Source organism: Aphelocoma coerulescens, chromosome 1, assembly GCF_041296385.1.
Source record: "Aphelocoma coerulescens isolate FSJ_1873_10779 chromosome 1, UR_Acoe_1.0, whole genome shotgun sequence".
NCBI lineage: Eukaryota > Metazoa > Chordata > Aves > Passeriformes > Corvidae > Aphelocoma > Aphelocoma coerulescens.
In genome coordinates, this window is record NC_091013.1 from 96,272,110 (window position 1) to 96,291,318 (window position 19,209).

General features: G+C 38.2%; 1 protein-coding gene across 1 annotated transcript in view; it reads right to left on the reverse strand.

Annotated features, from left to right (window-relative positions):
* F5 (coagulation factor V) overlaps window positions 1-12,901 on the reverse strand; it is a 33,801-nt gene extending 20,900 nt beyond the window's left edge. Inside the window, exons 1-8 of the mRNA XM_069019859.1 lie at window positions 12,647-12,901; window positions 9,432-9,523; window positions 8,317-8,439; window positions 7,036-7,248; window positions 4,079-4,222; window positions 2,910-3,131; window positions 2,218-2,383; window positions 172-349 (exon numbers count right to left, since the gene is read on the reverse strand). Of these exons, the coding sequence (XP_068875960.1) occupies window positions 172-349; window positions 2,218-2,383; window positions 2,910-3,131; window positions 4,079-4,222; window positions 7,036-7,248; window positions 8,317-8,439; window positions 9,432-9,523; window positions 12,647-12,807 (1,299 nt within the window). The 5' untranslated portion in view covers window positions 12,808-12,901. The remainder of the gene's footprint in view (window positions 1-171; window positions 350-2,217; window positions 2,384-2,909; window positions 3,132-4,078; window positions 4,223-7,035; window positions 7,249-8,316; window positions 8,440-9,431; window positions 9,524-12,646) is intronic.
* Between the last annotated feature and the right edge of the window lie 6,308 nt (window positions 12,902-19,209).

Here is a 19,209-nt window from a genome sequence, read left to right on the forward strand (position 1 = left end):
AAATGCAAGCTAAACACTGTTACTTGTGATTATACCTTTTAACAGGGCCAATATTTACAACATTAGCTATATTTTTTGACAGACAACACAAAGCAAACTAGTTCTTTTGTGTCTCTGCCTCAATGAAAATCATGCTATAGTATAAATAATCTCTGTATTTATGTTACTTACTTTGACTTTATCATTCAGTTGAGCTCTGATAATAGGGCCCAAGATTCCAGTTTCCTTGGGACGAGGATTTTCCAGGCGTTTAGTGAAGCTGGCATCAGCATATTGCCTAAAAATAGCCTTTTTATACCTTTTACCTATGAGATTTGAGAAGTTGTCCAAGTGTTGTGATTTATAGTGCCTTAAAAATAAAGGAAAAGAAAAATTATCAACAAAACTTGAATAGTAGAATCTGTTAAAATACAAAATTAGTATTCAAGCAACTGGTAGAAATCTCACTGCTGGGAAAAAAATCCAAACCCTAAACTAACCTAATGCTTTTCACCCCAAATTCTGACCTAAATTAGGTAAGAAGAATCTAGGACCATTACTTGTTTTTTGGTATTACATATGACCAATTAATATCAGAATTTACATTTAACAGTGTATATGCAAGAAAGAAACAAACTGAAGCAGCAGGTACACTTTCAAGGTAAGATAGAAATCACTGTTCTCCTTTTTCAAAGGCATAGTTGAGCACAGAGAAAAAACCAAAACAATTTGGTTACAGTAGCAAAGACTCCAGAAGAAATAGGAACACAATCTTAATCCCAATCCCAATCACACACCACACAGTAAATAGTGTTACACTGGGGTTTCAAAAATTAAAATTGTTAATGCTGAGAGCAAAACTAGGATAAATACTGGGAATTTATTCAGAGCAGCTGTATACAAGTTGTCACTTGCACTTCAAAAAAGGTTACTGAACAGGCATAAATTCTGCAGTTTTGAACAAAGGAGGAAAAATCAGAGCAGTGAGGTGGTTAAGTAAGGCAGTGTGACTGGCAGGAAAGATATAAAAATTTGCTCCATGCAGTTCAAGAGCACATAAGGGAAGCAAATCATGCCAAAGGAGAAGGAGTTGTACAAACACTGTATTTCCCAGGAGGTATATGAAACTATAACCCTTAAAGAATAAGGAATTTGCTTTGTTCTGCTTAAATCCTTAAAGGTTCTTATGAATATCAGCTTCTAAAGGCATGAATAGCACTGGGGAATTGACACACTGTAAATTTAACCCCACAGTGCACTGATATCACTGTATACTATGACATTGTGTATGTTACAGAATTCCTTCTATTTATCTCAAATTGAACAAAATAGCCCAATATGTTTACTTACTATGACTTGTACTCCATCTACATTGGTACCCTGCAGAGGTCATTTATAGAGAGATCTTTCTCCTGTTCCCTAAACACTTTATTGTACTGAACTTTTAAAAACTTTCAATCTCCAGAAATATTCCCTCCTTCCCTTTCCCTTCCTCTTAGAGATTGTTTATTTTAGCAGAATTGATGCTGAAAAATATTTCAGAAATTTGGCTTGTATGCTACCTTGGACAATTCCTAAGTCATCTTCCTATTTTGGGCTCCCTGTGAGAGGCAAAAGATGTCCACTTTTGGGCTTCTCAGCAAAGAAAGTCACTGACACTGGTGAAAGTCCAGTGAAGGGCCACCATGGCGATCAGGGAGCCAGAGCACTTGGCATGGAAGCAAAATTCCAGTTTATCCAGTCATGCAAAGACATAGCTAAGGGAGCATCTTATCTTTATCTTCAACTATCAAATGGACATTATAGAGAAAGCAGGACCACATGCTTCTCAGAGCTGCATAGTGAAGAGATGAGACAAGGTGCAACATGAGGAAGGATGATTAGATACAAGGAAAAACTTTTTCACTGTGAAGTTGCAAAGGTGCCAAGGGAAGCTGAGGATTCCCTGTACTTGGAAACAATAAAAATGCAACTGGATAAGGTCCAGTGCAACTGGATCCAACTTTGCTGTTGGATACCAAGAGGTTCTTTCCAACCAGAATTATCCTGTGAAGTTGCAAAGGTGCCAAGGGAAGCTGAGGATTCCCTGTACTTGGAAACAATAAAAATGCAACTGGATAAGGTCCAGTGCAACTGGATCCAACTTTGCTGTTGGATACCAAGAGGTTCTTTCCAACCAGAATTATCCTGTGATTTCATGGTAACATTCCCTATTGTATTGACAAAGTATTATTTTACCTGTCAAGGGTGTCTGGAATATTTGGGGCGTAATCCCAGGTAACTTCCTCTGCAGCAATGAAATACTCCCAGGTTTTGACCATAAGACGCTCTCTATAGGAGAGACGACTCTTCTTCACCTCTTTGTCCCCACAGTCCCTCACAGTGAGGTAACCATGCATTCCAACTAGTTGAGAGGAAACAGGAACACAGTCAATTCCCATCTGAGGAACTCTTATGACTTCAGCTGTTTTTTACCCCCAAAACGTATCTCCAGCTCTTAGAGATATTTTTCTCATTCTTTAAAACCCAATTCCGACCATTGCTGAAAGATACCACTTCCAAATGATGAACAGGAAATATTTTCATGAGGTTGAAGTACCCTTAGCTGAGAGCACTCAGTTTCTCAGGAAACAGGTGGTTTCTTACTCATTTTACAATGTTGCTTATCTGAACAGCTCATAGAGACTTAGATGCTGGAGCATTGAATCACTGTTGCAGTGTGATGTGCACACTGCAGTAAAGCTGCAGATAAGAACATCTTTCAGTTCATCATGCACTTCCAACAGAATGCCCTGTTCTTGGGCAGTTTCTTAGCAAAATGACAAAGCCATCTGAAACAGATTAACGGTACCATTGCAAAACAGTAGAAGCCATTTGGGACATAGAGAAGAACAGCTTTACAGGTGCCTAATAAATAGATGTTTCCTTGCCTTGCAGGTGCTTTTGGACAAGAGAAGATATGAGCCACCTTCCTTCCTCAGTCACTGTCATGTTTACGGTGGTTGAGGCTCCTCCCACCAAGTTAACGGCAGAAACTCGGCGATGTCTTTGCTCCATGGACTGGCCATTGATATGAATGGAGAAGATTTCTGTCTTGGAACTCATTCCTATCAAGTGCCAGCTAATGTTGTCATATGCACAAGCCTCTAAATCTGAAAGAGACATGAGAGTAGGGTTCACAATACAGGCAAATATGCAAGTTCCCTATGCACCCTAGGTTTGAAGTGAATCTTCACTGAAAACATAAAAAAAAAAAATTGCTGTGATTGATGTTTGCAACAAGAGGAAGTTTCAGAAGTGTGTAAATGAAACAGATGCCAAAATCCTGCATGTCAGTGGAAGATAGGTGTTTAAATATTACCTGCAAGTGACAAACACTTACAGTGAGCTGGCAAAAAAAGGAAAAATAGCAAGTGCCTTCTTTTGGAAAGCTGACCTGTCCTTGCTTGGGGAGTGAGGGGAAAGCAGGACAGGAAGGGAGAAGAACAAAGCAAGGATCTAAGCTAAAGAATTATGTGGTACCTAGTGACAGTAACTACCTTCTCCAATATTTGCTCAAAAAAATCCCCACTTAAGACAACCTTTTTAATTTGCTCAATGGATGGGAGAGAGATATGAAAGTTGTTCCTTAGTAGAACAAGGGAAAAGCACTAGCAACAGAATAGCCCCACCACCATCTTCCTAGTCTTCTGACTTAATTGAGTATTTTAATGATAACAGACTTTCCACTTTCGGGAAGTTTTTCACCCAGTATGTTCTATATGCTGTAGAACCAACAATTCACTTAATCAAATCACTCTCTCGCCATCAGCTTATTAAAAAAATGAGGAACCTCTTATGTCCTTTATTTTAAGTTAGGAATCTTTTTCTTCAAGCAGAAGTCTTCCTAGAATCAATCCCATTGTTCCTTTCAGTAATTTAGCATGACTTCCTTTCAGCAGCACAGTTTTTCTTCCAGAATTTAGATGCTCACAGACATATTCTAAAAAAGGCTGTATCCCATTTCTCCACATTCCCATTCTTGTGCATGAAAAGCAACTAAAGGTAATATTCAGTGTTCATAAATGTTAGTTTCATTTCACATAAGCCTGAATGGTACCTGGTAACGTTCCATCAGTATAGCCATTAATTGTGTACTTGACCGATGCTGAACTTTGCCAACTCTTGTTTTCATCAAACACACCAAACATCAGTACATATTCCCTGTCAAAATGTTTCTGTGACCCATCCTCATTTAGACTTCCTATGAAGGAGAAACAACAGGTCTTAATTTGAAGCAGAAATAAAGCAGATTTCACATCCATGCAGTTGCATTAATGTACATTTAAGGAGCTTGTTTCACCTGTTAGCATGTACTGGCTGAGCCTGATCAAAACAAAGCCTTAAGAATGCTCATAATGTGATTTTATTTCTGAAAGTACTTTTGGATTGGCTAACCACCAAATCAAAAGTCTGAAGTATTCCAGAGAAGATAAACATCATGCAAAGAATTGTCTCAGACAATTTCTGGCAATGTGTTACAGAGATCACCTTAATGAAGGGGAGTGTCAAACACCTTCTGTTCACAACCAGGTGCTACCCTCGCTTTTCAGACTGTGAGGCAAGGAGAATAGTGCTGGCAGAGTCACCAGCAGTGTGAACAGCACCTTTTCAAGCACTGCACTGAGGTCACCAGTACCTTTAAAAAGCTTAAAACTGACCACTCAGCAAACAACACTTACACACAAAAGACTTCAACAGACACTGCTGCACTGGATCAGTTACAAGAAACTGTCCTGGTTGATTTTGTGATACAGATGCAATTTCTGTTGAGGAAAAATTCATTCTGGACATGTTACACAGAACTGGTGTGATTTGTACTGATTCTTTCTACAGATCACTCAAATACTTCCACTTGCTACTTTCAAAACTTTCATAATCCGGTCCCTCTGGATTACAGGAATTAAAAATGTGGCAACTTGATTATTCTATTTAGGAAAAGAGGCATTGAAAGAAATAAATATAATCCTTTTTGTTTATGAGAAGTTACAAAGTTCTGTTTTTCTTCATGAAAGAAGCCTCAGATCAACAGAGGAATTTATCTACTTGTCATGCAAACAACAGTCAGGCAGTGCTTTAACTCAAAAGTCCACTTAATGTAACCTTACCACCTCTTAAATGTTTTGATTGTGGGCAGTTGACCCCAACCAGCAGCCAAACACCCACTTCAATGCCTCCCAGTCCCCAACAGGACAGGAGAGTGAACAGGAAGAACAAAAATGAGAAAACTCATGGGTCAATAAAGATGGTTCAAAGGTGAAGGAAAGGGGAAAAAAACAAGCAGCACAGAAGAAATCACTCATCATCTCCCACAAGCTGACTGATGCCCAATCAGTCTCTCAAAAACAGTCACCCTCTCAAAAACAGTCACCTGGGAAGTCAACACCCCTTGTTCTCCCCACACTGCTGCTTCTTCCTCTGCCTCCAGATTTTATTGGAGAATGATGTTAATGGTAGAAAACAACCCTTTGGTCAATTTGTTTCATCTGTCCAGATGGGTCCCCTCCCAAACTCTTGTCCACCCCCAGCCCACTATCTGGGGAGGTCTGAGCAGGAAAAAGAGAAAGCCCTGACACTGTGAAAGCACTGTTCAGCAACAGCTCAAACATGGGTGGGTGTATTATCAATGCTAATAAGCCACAAATCCAAAACACAGCACCATATGCATTGCTGTGAAGAAACTTAACTCCATGCCAGGCACATCTACCAGACACAGTGCTCAGTCAAAAAACTGTGTTCAGAAATCTTAAAAATATGCATACTGAGCAGTTTGACTTTGCTCTAGCTAGAAACATGTGCTCAAATTGTCTTGAAGATAGCAGTCACACCAGTCCATCTCAAATTCATACCCTACTCAAGCCCACAATGCATGCATTTGAGAAGCCTGAGAAGGAAGTAGTTTCAAAGTATTTGCCCAAATTAGCTCAACCAGTATGCCATAAAATGTGTATATACACAGAAACCCAGAGAAAGAAAACCCAAGAAAATGAGGAAAATAACAAGTCCTAGATAATACTAAAAGCACCAATCATCAGAAAAATTCAGGAGGAACATAATTAATACTAATGCCACTCCTTTGAGGTGATATGAGTAGGTGTGTTCTGCAATTAAGTGGCTCTGTGTCAGTGAGGAGAGTATCCTTGTGCAACCCACGCTGAACCAATGCTCTGTTTACTTTCAGGCAAGTTTTTGAGGTCCAAGTCCATGCAGTCTACAGTCTACACAAAATTTTTGACTCAAAATTAAATCTAAAAGCTAAACTAACCCAAGCTAAATAAGTCACAGTGCTTTCACTACAAGGATATATAACTTGGAAAAACTTAGGATTTAAGGGACCAGTAAGTATTTAAGTAGCTTACACGATGGCATGTTGTTTCAATTGTCCCTCAAACCAGGGATATGTATCTAGCAGCTACTTAAAAGTGCTACAAGACACCAGTTCTTATCAGTGGAGATAGAATTCAATGGTTCAGATTGCTAAAATCTAAAGTTTCTGATTGCAAGCAAGAACAATCATCTGTTTAAATTTGGCCATATCTTCAAATGACTAGCAAAAGACACATTGCTCTGCAATTTTAAACCCTTGTTACACAAGAGAGAGTGTTCCAGGTTCTTGATCAAACATCCTTTAAAAGACAATGGGTAAAACAATTGTTTCCTGCCTTATTCTCTGAAATGGCCAAACCATTTTGAATGAAGTTTTAAAAAATATTTATTTTATGACACGAAGGGCATATATTTAGCAGTTAAGCAACTGAAAATGCAACCAGCACAGGCAAATGTATCTATTTATTAATGTTTTCTGCCCATCCCATAATTATAGGATGGAACTGCATGGACAGCTAGCATTTAAAAACTTTAACATCTAAAAGAATGATGTTGAAAACCATTTGTTTTACACTGCACATAAAGATGTGAAAAAGAAAATAATATATCTTTTCTCATTATCATACAACCTTAACTTTGTTAAGAAATGAAAATATATTACCTTATAGTAGTCTTACAGCATTTCATTACCTTTCTTACAGATCAGCAGTGCTCCAATCAGGCCAGAGTTAAAATCCATTGTCATGTTCTCATGAGAATAGTAAGCATAAGTAAGACAAGGAAGGTCAGCTTCTCGTGGACCAACTTCTTCTGATATATCCCACACGTATGTGTAGACCTGCCCTGGCAGTACAGCATCATCTCGTTTTTCTGCAGATGTTGTTCTGTCATCATAAAGGGAGCCTGCCAAGAAAAGAGACAGTAGGGTGGCATGAAGACAAAGAGCAATTAAAACACCTGGAGTATCCTCCTACAATCAGTTCCAAAAGCTTGGTTTGTTTCTTGCTTATACTTCAGCTTCAAAGAGATAACTCATGATTCCACTCACACACTGTTGAGAGTAGCAGGGGGAGGGTAGCTATTCCACAACCATCCTGTGCCTTACAGATTCAAGATTTCCTAGAAGTATCATCACTGCCAAAAGGTTGGGCTCTTCATCAGTCTGACTAGGGTTAGGATGGCATGAAGCCTCAGCCTCTGCTCATTGATGCTCTGCAGAGGAATGCTGCTCACTCTGTCACCTTTTTAACTCTCTCTCATAAAGCGCTGCCTGGGCTGGCACTGCCTTGCTGCCTTAGGCCTTTTGTACACTGCATATCCACATATTGAGCAGTAATGGCTCATGTCTATGCCTGCCATATCCAACAGATCTGCAATATGATAAAGGGGAGACAGAGAACTGAAATCCGAGGTGCAAAAGGCACATTAATTAATAAGAGAGTCAAACTGAACTGCCCATCACTTCCAATAAGATGTTCTGTTAAACTCAACGAGATGGACTTGCAAAACTCTTTTTTGTACCCACACAGCAAACAAAGCCTTGCATAAATTTGTAAACTGTGAGTCAGAGCTCTGGCTCAGCACCCAAGGCAGGGCAATCCAAGAAGCGTGAGCAACCAAACTCACTTCGTGCTGGTGCAGACATTTTAGTGTCCATTTGGTCATAGTTTATCAACTCTTTTTGCTAGTCTTGTGAGGGTGTGGAGCAAAACACCACAAAGCTGAGCATTAAATGCTGAGTATCAGAACAGCATGATCAGTACTGTTAGGAGACTGTGCATATAACACTCATACTCCTAGTGTTACACTGACGAACAGGAAAAGAGCTAACAAGGGGCATGAAGTTGCAAACGAGGATCAAGAGATATTTGTGTTACACATAGCCTCAAGCATTGGTCTGGAGCCCTCTCAACATTTCATGCAGTACTCTACAAGTAAATGAGCAAAATACAGAGTTTTTACAGTATTTACCTTCTTCATTTTTGCTGTAAACTAGGCCTTGGGGATGAATACTGACTGGCTTGTCAGCCATATTTTTAAGGTGAACTACTAAAGTATCTCCCACTTCAGCACGCAGGGTTGGTCCCAGAAGTCCTGTAGTTATTCAAGACAAAGAAAGAGGAAATTATTAGTAAAACAGTATGTTTAGTGAAACAAAGAATTCTCTCCCACATTAGAAGATATTACCTCTCAAAGAACAAGTTACAAAATTAATAAAGAATGTAATAACACTGCAATGAAGATTTACCCATAAAAGGCATATGGGTACTTAAAGCCTGCAGTGCATAGTCAGAAATGTTATAAATTATCTATCTGGCAACTAGCACTTAAAAATCACAGGAAATAGTAGATTAAGGGGAAAAAAAGTTATTTACAGATACAGAAACTTTATCAAAAGATTCATCTTGAAGTTCATTGGAAATTTCCAGGAATCTTTCACATACAATTAAATTAAATAGTTTTAGAAAATAAACATTATATAGTTTAAGAGCTTAGAGAAAGGCATCCAAACACATTACTTTAGTAGCACTCTGAATGCCAGAAGTCACAGAACAAAGAGATCTTTCAATCCCCAAATGTTATCCAAATAAATAATCAGTTCCACACTGCAAATTTCTTGAGGCATTTCCTGCAAAAGATTTTAAGAGCTTGTATCCCTACTCCCCAGGTTGCAAAAAATAGCAATTGAAAAACCTGCTAAGACAACTTTTGGCTTGTTAGTCTCTTTTAAACTATTTTCTAAATATTTAGCTTTAGGCCTTAGGCTCTTTCCATGTGAATGTACAGTGTCATCACTGTGGCTGTGCCATACAAATCTAAATGCATGTGGTAAGTTCATCAGATGCTGAAAACAAAGGGAACCACTTTGTATGGTGCAACTGATGTGCAGACAGCCACATCCTCTGAAAGCCCAACCTCTCTATGGCCTTTGGAAGCCCCATTCCTGCACTGTAGAGACCTCAACCCCTGTGTCTATTTGGTTTATATACAAATAATGGACACAAAAATGCAAGCTTGCTTAGGTTGCCACTGGCTTTAAAACAAGCAACAAATGAAAATACTCAGAACATTTCATTCCTGTTTACCTGCAAATGTATTTGCTGGTTTTTCTTTTTTAAAATCCACTTCATATTCTCTGTAAGAAATTTTCTTAAACACAGGATCTGAATGTTCCAATCTGAAACCAAGAGAGTTACAAAAAAATACTGAAAGGAGAAAGATTCTCAGAGATGCCGCTGTTGTTTAATGGATATCTCAAAAAATGAATCTTGGAAATACGTTTAATCACTTACACATTTTGCTGAAGGCAAAGCAAACACAGTCCAACTCTTTGTAGTGTCTTCCCTTCTCCCTCTTACTCTATTGAATCTATGATGTTCCTGACCCAGATAATTTCGTATGGGGCATCCAATATCCCTACCTAGGAACAGTTCACCATTGATTTTACTGGTGGTTTTTACAGGTCCTTTTGATTCTGGGGTAAAGATGCCTTTGTTTTGTCCAAGACACAGAGGAAGATGTCTCAACCATACTTAACCTAGAAAGCATCTGACAAAACACAGTGAAAGAAACATGAATTTCTTTTTATTCAGCCCTATGTTTGAACTTTAAGACTCACCAGAAGGGCTCTACAACAGCACTAACAGCAAGCTCCTGTCACAGGAATGACTCTGGAGGCAAGCACAAAACTGTTCTCTGACAACAGCAAAGGATCTCACAGCAAGTTAGAAAATGAGAAACACTGCAAGTGCCCTTAGTCTTGTTACGTAAACGATTTGGCACCCAGCAGACCACACAATGTTTTTTTAGAAAATATTTAGGCAAGCAGAAGGAAACCAGCACACGACACTTCTGCAATGGAAATAATGACAAGAAGAGGGCTGAAAGGATAATAGCCCTTCATATTTATTGGTTGATATACTATAGTATGTATGATGACTGACTCCAACAGTAATTCCACCTGCTTTCTTTGTAATGCCCTTTCAGGCACATTTGACAGAGAGGAGCTGATGGGCTGCTCAAGCATGGGGAGGCTGAGCAGAGAGAACAGAGAGAGCTCACTTCAGTGACATCCAGGGTCCATAAGGGGGAGATCTCCTTTGGAAGAGATCTCATGTAAATTCCTCTGCGACCCGCTCTTGCCACAGCAGTCAGGCAGAAGCAGTTCATGTTTCAATTAATTCCCCTCTCCTTAAAGTCGCTGATAAAATTTTGTTTAACTCTTTAAGGGGAAGGATGAAATCCATAACCTTCATTGACAAGAGCTGCCCTAATGTGGCAATGTTCAAGAGAATATGCATGTAAGACTGTGGGGTAGAAGAGGAAATTTATCAGTGCCAACTGTATAGCGAGGGGGAACAAAATACACAGCGAGTTAGCACTCCAGAAATCTCACACTATGCAAGCAGGTCTAGTTACGTAACTTTTAGGAACTGCAGCAGCAACACTGCATGATGCAGAGATAATACATTTTCACTTAGCTCTGAAGTGCTTTATAAATAAATATCACTTGTACATGGTAACAAACCTCTGAGAAGATAAGACAAACACTCAAAGATGTTAGGTATCATTTTCTAGCCTGTATGATTGGAAAATTAAGGAAATAGTTCAGGAAGAACCCATTTTTTTTTTCAGCCTCTCTTCAGTTATTTAGAACTAAAAGTACCAAAGTATCAGCTTCTACTGAAATCAGCACAAGTTACATACTCTTTGGGATCCAAGCCACTAACCCTTCCTCAGTGAGTATATTTCTGTGGTGAGGATTTTTGCTTCTCTGTTTTGTTTTGGTTTTTTTTTTTTAGTTGGTAGTTTAGTTGGGTTTTGTTTGCTTGTTTGTTTTGGGTTTTAGTTAAATTTAGTTGGGTTTTGTTTGCTTGTTTGTTTTGGGTTTTAGTTAAATTTCTTTAAGCTCTACAAATTTCATTAGACCCATTTAGGATGTGACTTGCTCTAAATACTTAGGCAAGGTAATTCAATAGACATTGCATATAAAATACTGCTGGGTTATCTCAGTGTACTTCAGCTGAGGTTTGAGACAGTCTTGTGAGTTTCTATTGCACGAAAACATCCACAATGTGAATTTCACAAAACAGCAGTTGATGCTTATATTGATGCATCCAGTGCAGAGAAGAATGAAGTTCTCACTAGTAAATTCACATGTCCAGGTCAATACCTAAATGGCATTTGGCTTCACATTCCTACATTTGAATCCTGTTTTCTTCTGTCTTGCCAGTTTGACTCTGTGCTTTTACCAGCTGTATTAAATTTTCAAGGGTGTTTCAGAAATCAGAGAAACTTTGTTATAATTAAATCTTGAAAAAAAAAATAGTTGCAAAGTCATAATCTGAACTGAAAACATTTTTTCCATATTATCCTGAAATGCAATATATGTTTAGAAAAAAAAAATCACAAAATAAAAAACATCTACCTATATATAAATGTATATAAAAAAAGCAGCAGTATCCAAAAAACTTTTAATGTCAGAGAACAAGTAATTTTTAATTAATTTTAATGTTTAATTTTTAGTAATTTTTCCTCCTAATTCAAACAGAATTTAAAATTACACCCAATTTCTGTAATCTGTAGCACTGCACTTGCAGTGTTTATAATCCTAAGGATAGTAGTAGCAATAAAAATAACATATTTTATATTCTTGATTGGTGGATGCAGGTAAGCTGGCCACTATACAATATGGTCTGAAAAAAATGAAATCAGTGTTTTTATTTAATGAAGCAGAGCAACACTTGATCTTACAACTTTTACTCATGAGAACTCAGAATGTACATTTCACAAAACTCTTGAACAACTCAGAAACCACACAACTAGTTCCAAAGTTCATCTGCCTCTGATTTAAGTGAAAGTGATAGCATCCAAACTGGAACATTATTCCTTCAGCAAATTCTAAAGTCCTAAAGTTTTTGAAATCTTACCAAATAATGCTCAACTTAACATTGCTCAACATCCATGTACCTAAAATAAATACATTAAAAAACCCCAAGCAACCAGAATTAAGCTATGCAAAAATGACAAAAGCAAGCCCTGGAACTTATTTAACAGAAGTGCTCTGAAAACATAAAAATAATTCTATCCACTAACGAAGCAAATAAAAAGGAGCTTTTAATATGTCACCAGCTCTAGTTCAGATCATGCTATTTAAAGTCAACCAAATTCCTCTGAAATCAGCAGATTTGGCTCCAAAGTCCTCCTGGGCTCTGCAATTTCACAAGAGATGGGAGACACAAACCACTTTTCAGTCCCAAGGGAGGATTAATTTCATCTTTCTTATCCTGTACTTTGTTACCTGGACTTTTCCTCAGGTTCCAGTTTGTAGGTCCAGCTAGTGATCTGAGCAGCTATGTAGTGCTCCCTGACCTTCACAGCTCCCGCCACATGCTGCTCTGAGTCTGGCCACCATGAACCAAGCAGAAGCAAGAGAAAAAGCTGCATGCAGTGCAGCGTCATGGTAGAGATGCCTGTTGATGCTGCTCTGGAAGACAAGGCAGAAACCACTGCTCTTATTGCTGTTGCTGCTTCTAACTTCCCCTCAGAAATGAAATAATTATGATGCAATAGGGTAACAGCATTTGCTATGCTCAGGTCATTGCTCTTCACCTCTGCCTCCCCTTACTGACAGGGATCCAACAGAGATAAAAAACTGTTTAAACTACCTTCCTTCCCCTCCTCCACACCACCTTCAGCAAGAGACAAGCACCAAGGAGAAGCAGCTTCAGCCCCACTAGGTGGTTGGGTCATTGTGTACTGAAGCAGCAGGATATCAGAGGCAGAAGATTATTTACATTACTTCAATTACAGGATGTTTGACCTGCGTGGTTAGGAAGAAGGGGGGCGTATTTTCTATCTTCCCAGAAAACAGAAACCCCACACATGGCTGGCACTGATGGAAATTTCCCAGGTAGATGCTACACCTCCTAAGAAATCATTCCCACTTTAAAAGCAAAATAGTGAAGGATTAGGTATGGGGACTAGAAGTGGGTGCAGAGCTAAAATCTAGTTCAGATCACCATGTACTGCATGCTCGTAACAGTAAGGCAGCCGCCTTTCCAAATGTTGCCAGCTTCAGTTTGGTTCCCACTACACTCCCAAATACCTCAGGTAATGGGTAACCAATGGGCTTCTCAGTGGCAGCTACCAGGTCAGTGCAGAGACTTTTAATCTAGTCTTGACTAGGGTCTGTTGACGTTTATCTAACAAGAAATGATTAGGAAAATACCTTTTGATAAGATAATTACCAACGTCGACTATATTACCAAAAATGTTTCCCTGCTTTTGCCAGTGCTAAGAAGTTTGTCAAAACAACAAGTGAATTGTTGATCGTGTTTCCCACACACTCGATTACTAGAAAAAGAAAAAACCCTATCTATTCTTTTGTGGACAGAATATAGAAACAACATTTTCAATACTGTTTTGCTAATATTTTCATGAAAAAATTACCTAAATCCCCAAATCAAAATAACTCCACTCCAGAACTAGACAAAAAGGACATTTCACTGGATTACTTCGAAAGAAAACCTGATCAATGCTAGGTTTAATATATTTTTTATCTGCAGAATGGCCTGACAGCTTGGTTAATTTTATCCAAACTATATGGTACCACATGGCCTTAGAAGAAATAGGGAAGATGGCTGGAAAAATAAAAATTGATGAGGACCAATAGCTAAATGCTCCCTACCAAAATTCAGGATCATTTGGTGCATAAACCTGAAAACAATCATTCTCACTTAGACAGTGTAAGACTACAGACATCATGGTATATTTCTTTAATCAAGTCTTCCTGTGATTTTGTTTAATGAACTAAGTGTTTGCATTTGAAATTTCCATTTTAAGTAGACTTCTAATAATTTTCCTTTGTAACAAAAAGCTAAAATATTGCAAGCTAAAAATTAATACCCAGATTACCTGTTTAACCCCCCTTGCTTTGTGTCTGTGAGCTGGGAATCATCAAAGCTGATATCAACTGGTTACTTCTCTTTTATCCATTTCAAGGAATTTGGGAGTCATACTTTTGAAATTTCTTAGTCAAATAATTATGCAGTATCACTCTAAAAGTAGAAAGAATTTCTTTTATAAGTGTCGATGATAATATTGATATTTTAAAGAGCAGTATTAAATTGCACTAGAGATACTTTCCTTTAAGCTACATTGATTACCATTTGTTACCCTTCTTTAATCCTTTAAGAACAAGAAGTCCAGTACTGGCTGCTTGGTTATTTTCTCCTCTTTCCACACTTCAAGCATCAATGTAAAATTGACCTGCTTTAAATTATCTGCATCAGCCTTAGGTTTTTTTTATTTTTTCTTCTTTTATTTAAGCTATTCCATCACTCTAGGCTTTGTGAAGTTTCAGTGTTCTGAAAATCATTATTAATAATCCAAAGACCTTGTTCCCTTCCACCTGACCATTAATTTCTAGTATCTGCAATTATAGCCTGTCTGATGTTGTGAAAGTCTAATACATACATGTAATTTTTTTAATTAACATTGGTGGCCTGCAAGCTATTACTATTAGTCCATGACAAGTGACTACAGAATATATTCTTCAGGCTGGAGTCTCCCAAGACAACACAACTTTATTGGCTATTCATATATTTAGCTGTGATCTTTTTTTCTACTTCACAACTGCACATGCTGCAAACTTTGTATTTTATCCTCATTGCCTAACCACCTGTTCAAATGTAAATTACAAGTCAACAATGTCTTCAAAAAATCATGAGGTCAAAAGCCATGCATGGAGGAATGTGGGTCTTGTGCAGGCTAGCAAGACATTCTCTGCAGCACAATGCTATTCCCAAAACAAAACCTGATGTACTGATACTGAAATGCCAAATGAAAACCAAGCATGGAAAGAGAAGCCTAAGCAATACCTTTAAACACTAAGAGCAGGTCTGCATCTTCCAGCTGGGCAGATTACTGTCTTCTGACACCCCGTAATTATGGTCCTGACTTCTTGTTATGCTACATGAGAAAACACACTAGGGGTATACTTGCAGTCCTGCTCTAAAAGCTGACCTGTAAAAGTAACTGGCATTGCCAGTTTTCCACCTAGGCTGGGTGAAACAACCTAGGCTGATTCTGAGTTATCAAGAACAGATCTTTAAAAAGAGATGTAAAGTGTTGATGTGCAACTTGCTGCAAATAACAGATTAGGGTCCACAAGAAACTTGGTTCTACTTCATCAAAACCAATATCCTACGTGCCAGAGGGCAGTTATATCCTGATGCCTGCCAACAGATTTCACAACTGGTGACAGAACGAGCTAGTTCAGAGAAGGAAAAGTTGTACAATTGTGGAATCAGTTGCTAATAATGTCCTAAGTCTCCCTCTCATTCAAACACACAAATCAATGCACAGTGGCCCAGTGAGCACACTTTGTTTAATGCAGGGTGAACAGACTTCACGGGCAAACAAGGAGTTAATTATTGAATCCGCAGTGAACACGTGGTTCTGAAGTAGGTAAAAGACAGTGGGGGGCACTTACCAAATCTGCCAGGCACAACTGGGAACAGAGGCCACCAGCCGAATATCTTCACTTCTGCAAGTGGGCACTAAAGCCAAGAAAGATTAACCTGTGAAACAGCTCAGTTTAGAAACCGAAAGCAGATGTGCTATGCAAAAAAAAAAAAAAAATATGAGCAGGCAAAAAGAAAAGATGGCAGAGAAACTGAAGCTTTCTTTCAGAGAACAAGTTACACAAAAGAAGATGTATGTGTTTGATGACAGCCCAAACAAGAACACATTGTGTACACTGTTAAGAGAAGGCAGGCTGTGTGACTACTGTGATCATGAACAAACCAAAAGGCAGTAAGAATGTTGAAGGGCATTTCGGTTTGCCCTGGCACTTCAGAAGTGCTTCAGAAGACAGATAATCATGTTGATTTAAACCTAAATACAGTCACATATTTTAAACCTGTATTTTTTCTTAGCAGAAAAGCAAATGTCCCTTGTTAGAATTGGGTGTTTCTCCAGTCGATGTTTGTCAAAAACAATTATTCAGCAGGACCCAAAACTATTTGTACAGATGCTGAATTCAGTGAAATTACAGGAAAAAAAAAAGAAATATGTTTGTTTTCTAAATACTGTGAAACCTAATTTCAGTGTTTTAATGAATTTGTCTAAAACCACTGGCTTGTGGTTTGAAAAAAAATCATTTTAAGGACCATATGAGGATATACAAGCTTCCTCTCTTCAAAAACTGCATTAATGATGTCTGACTTAAAATTTTGGACTGACTCAAATAAAGCCCACTTTTTTCCCCTATGTCTTTAATTTTTGCCAGGAAAAATTCAGTTTGACCCAACAAAGAATTTTGCTTCTACTGTTTGTGTTCTCTGTTCTAGTTTGTCTTCTTTACTAAGAGATTTCTGTATTTGCCCAGGCTTACAACTGATATGCACCATGGGAGCAGCTGGCCTCATGTTAAGTCAGTCTAGCAGCATATTCACCTTGGATTTCTTTCTGTAGAGAACAACAGTAAGGATATCAGTGCAAGAGTTTGCAACTAGGATGATTTGCATTTTTTTTTAGTCATAAATCCTTGTTGCAACTGAAACTGGACTATTGAAAAAGAGGGAGCCTCTTCTCAAATTGTACACACCTACTTCCAACAATAAGTATGATATTCTGGATGAATTAAATTTTTCTTCTTTTATAAGGTTGAATTTTCTACATCTGGGTATCTGGTTTGTTTTTTTTTTTTTCAAACAGTAGACTTAAAACAGATCTTGCAAGTTACTGGCATAAAAGGCTATTTCCCACTAGACAAGCAGATAGGTATGTTTCAGAAAGAAACATGAAATCAGTAAGATTTGAACATAGTAAGACCCTAAATTATAACTGTCCCTACAGACTACACAGTACAGACAAATTCAAAGCATTTGAGTTCTCTAGCAATGGCTCAGGCTGTTTGCTAGCAAGCTGGTTAAACAAACTCTTTCCCACACCTAAAAATACAGCCACAGAAGGACAAAGTTGAAATTGCCCTGTTTAACAGTTTCCATCCTTCATTACTCGTAGCTTAGGCTTTGATTAGACTTCAAAATACTAAATACAGAACTGCACTTCCCACAGTTAGTGTTTTTTTATTTTCCAAATTTACTTTTTATTGGAAGCAAGTATTTATTGGTATTTTAAAATTTTTTATTATTATTATACCATTTTTGCATTTCATGTAAATTGAAGACTAGATATCTGAAGTTTGACAATAGGCTGTAATGGTCATTATTTTTACATCTCTGTGAGGTTATTCCCTTTGCATCATAACTCATTCACTGTGAGTAATTTTTAGATTCAGTAAATTCAAAATTTCACCCACACCTTCACCTCATGCAGCACCTGTAAATGAGAATGTCCTCGAAGTCAAGATCAAGAAAAAGAAGTCAAGCAAAGAGCCACAAGAACTGTAGGGTGTGTAGTAGGAAAGGGAGCAGAGCAGAACTTCTCAGCAGCTCTTCTGATGTAGAGACAAAGTTCAGATAATTAATGATCATGAAAGATTTGACAGAAGCTTTAACTGAGGTTACTATGTTTGCATGTTTATAGTAGTTCCTACAGCAGCAATCTGTGGTTCTATCAGGAATTTTAAACATTAATCCCAAAGGAATAGGAAGATTAAGGTACAGTACAACTGCTGCAAGTGTACCCAGGTCAAATTTGCTTGCAGGTACAGCCACTTTGATGAGCAGCCAAGCAGAGCACCATGTATTAGTCACTGAGGATTGGCTTTTGTGGCACCAGACATTGCTGTGCTAAAAATGCCATATGGCATTTAATATCATGGTGATGATGGAAGCCATTGGCAAGTTCTCTTCAGTTCTGCTGTGCCTCTTTTTCTGGTAGGGTCAGAGAAAAGGGCCTTTTTTTGGTTTACACTTAAAAAAGAAAAAATCATGCCACTTGCTTTCATCAAGAGTCTGACACGGAAGAATGTAGTATTTTATAACTTAACTTACTGGAGACTTGTGAAACTAAGTCACCTTCCTAAAGGAGGAGAATAGACCCCTTTTACAGAGAAGGCTGTTCCAAAAGATTCTGACCCAGCAAGGGAAAAATATATACATCACTATTGGTTATTTTAAGTCATACTCTTTGCCCCCTCCAAACCCCCCTATTTATTGGGTGGAGGACAGCTGCTTCCTTCATTACCAGAAAGCCCAAAACATCTTTGAGATTAGTCTCATAGGAAAATTCCTATGGCATGACTCAGTGGGTGTGGTTAAGTTTTTAACAGGTTTCAGCCAGCATTACTCTTCACTTACATAGACATTGCTTAAGATACTTAAGTATCATGAGTGTCTTAAGTATCTTACTTGCTTAAGTCCAAAAAAGAGGAAGTGAAAACAGATATCAAGAGGAAAGTCAATTTAAGCACAGAACACAGAACCTGATTACATGTTCCCATGTGAGTAAGAGCATGGAAGAGAGGACAGCCAAAGCAGGGACCAGCTGTGCCAGGACAGGGACCAACCTTCCTACCCAAGAGTAAATTCAGATCATTGCTGAATGATCCAACTTCTGATTACCTTGCAGAATGCAAGACAGATGTTTGGGAGACAAAGGTGCTCTCCTGAAACCCAGTTTAAGTGAATGTAATGACTATAAATATATGCACAAATATATATATAGAGAGAGGGAGAGGGGGAGGGGGAGATGATGGTCCTTTCCTCCAATTTTCATTAATAAAAACCTTACATTTTACAGGGCAGAAAGGAGCTGCTAGAGCCTGGATGCCTCTGCAATATCTGAATATACAAACAACTCTGTGTATGTTCATCCCAAAGAGATGATTAGACTGGCAATTAGTGTAGTTGAAGCAGACAAATAATCAAGATTGAACCTTGCTCTGCCATA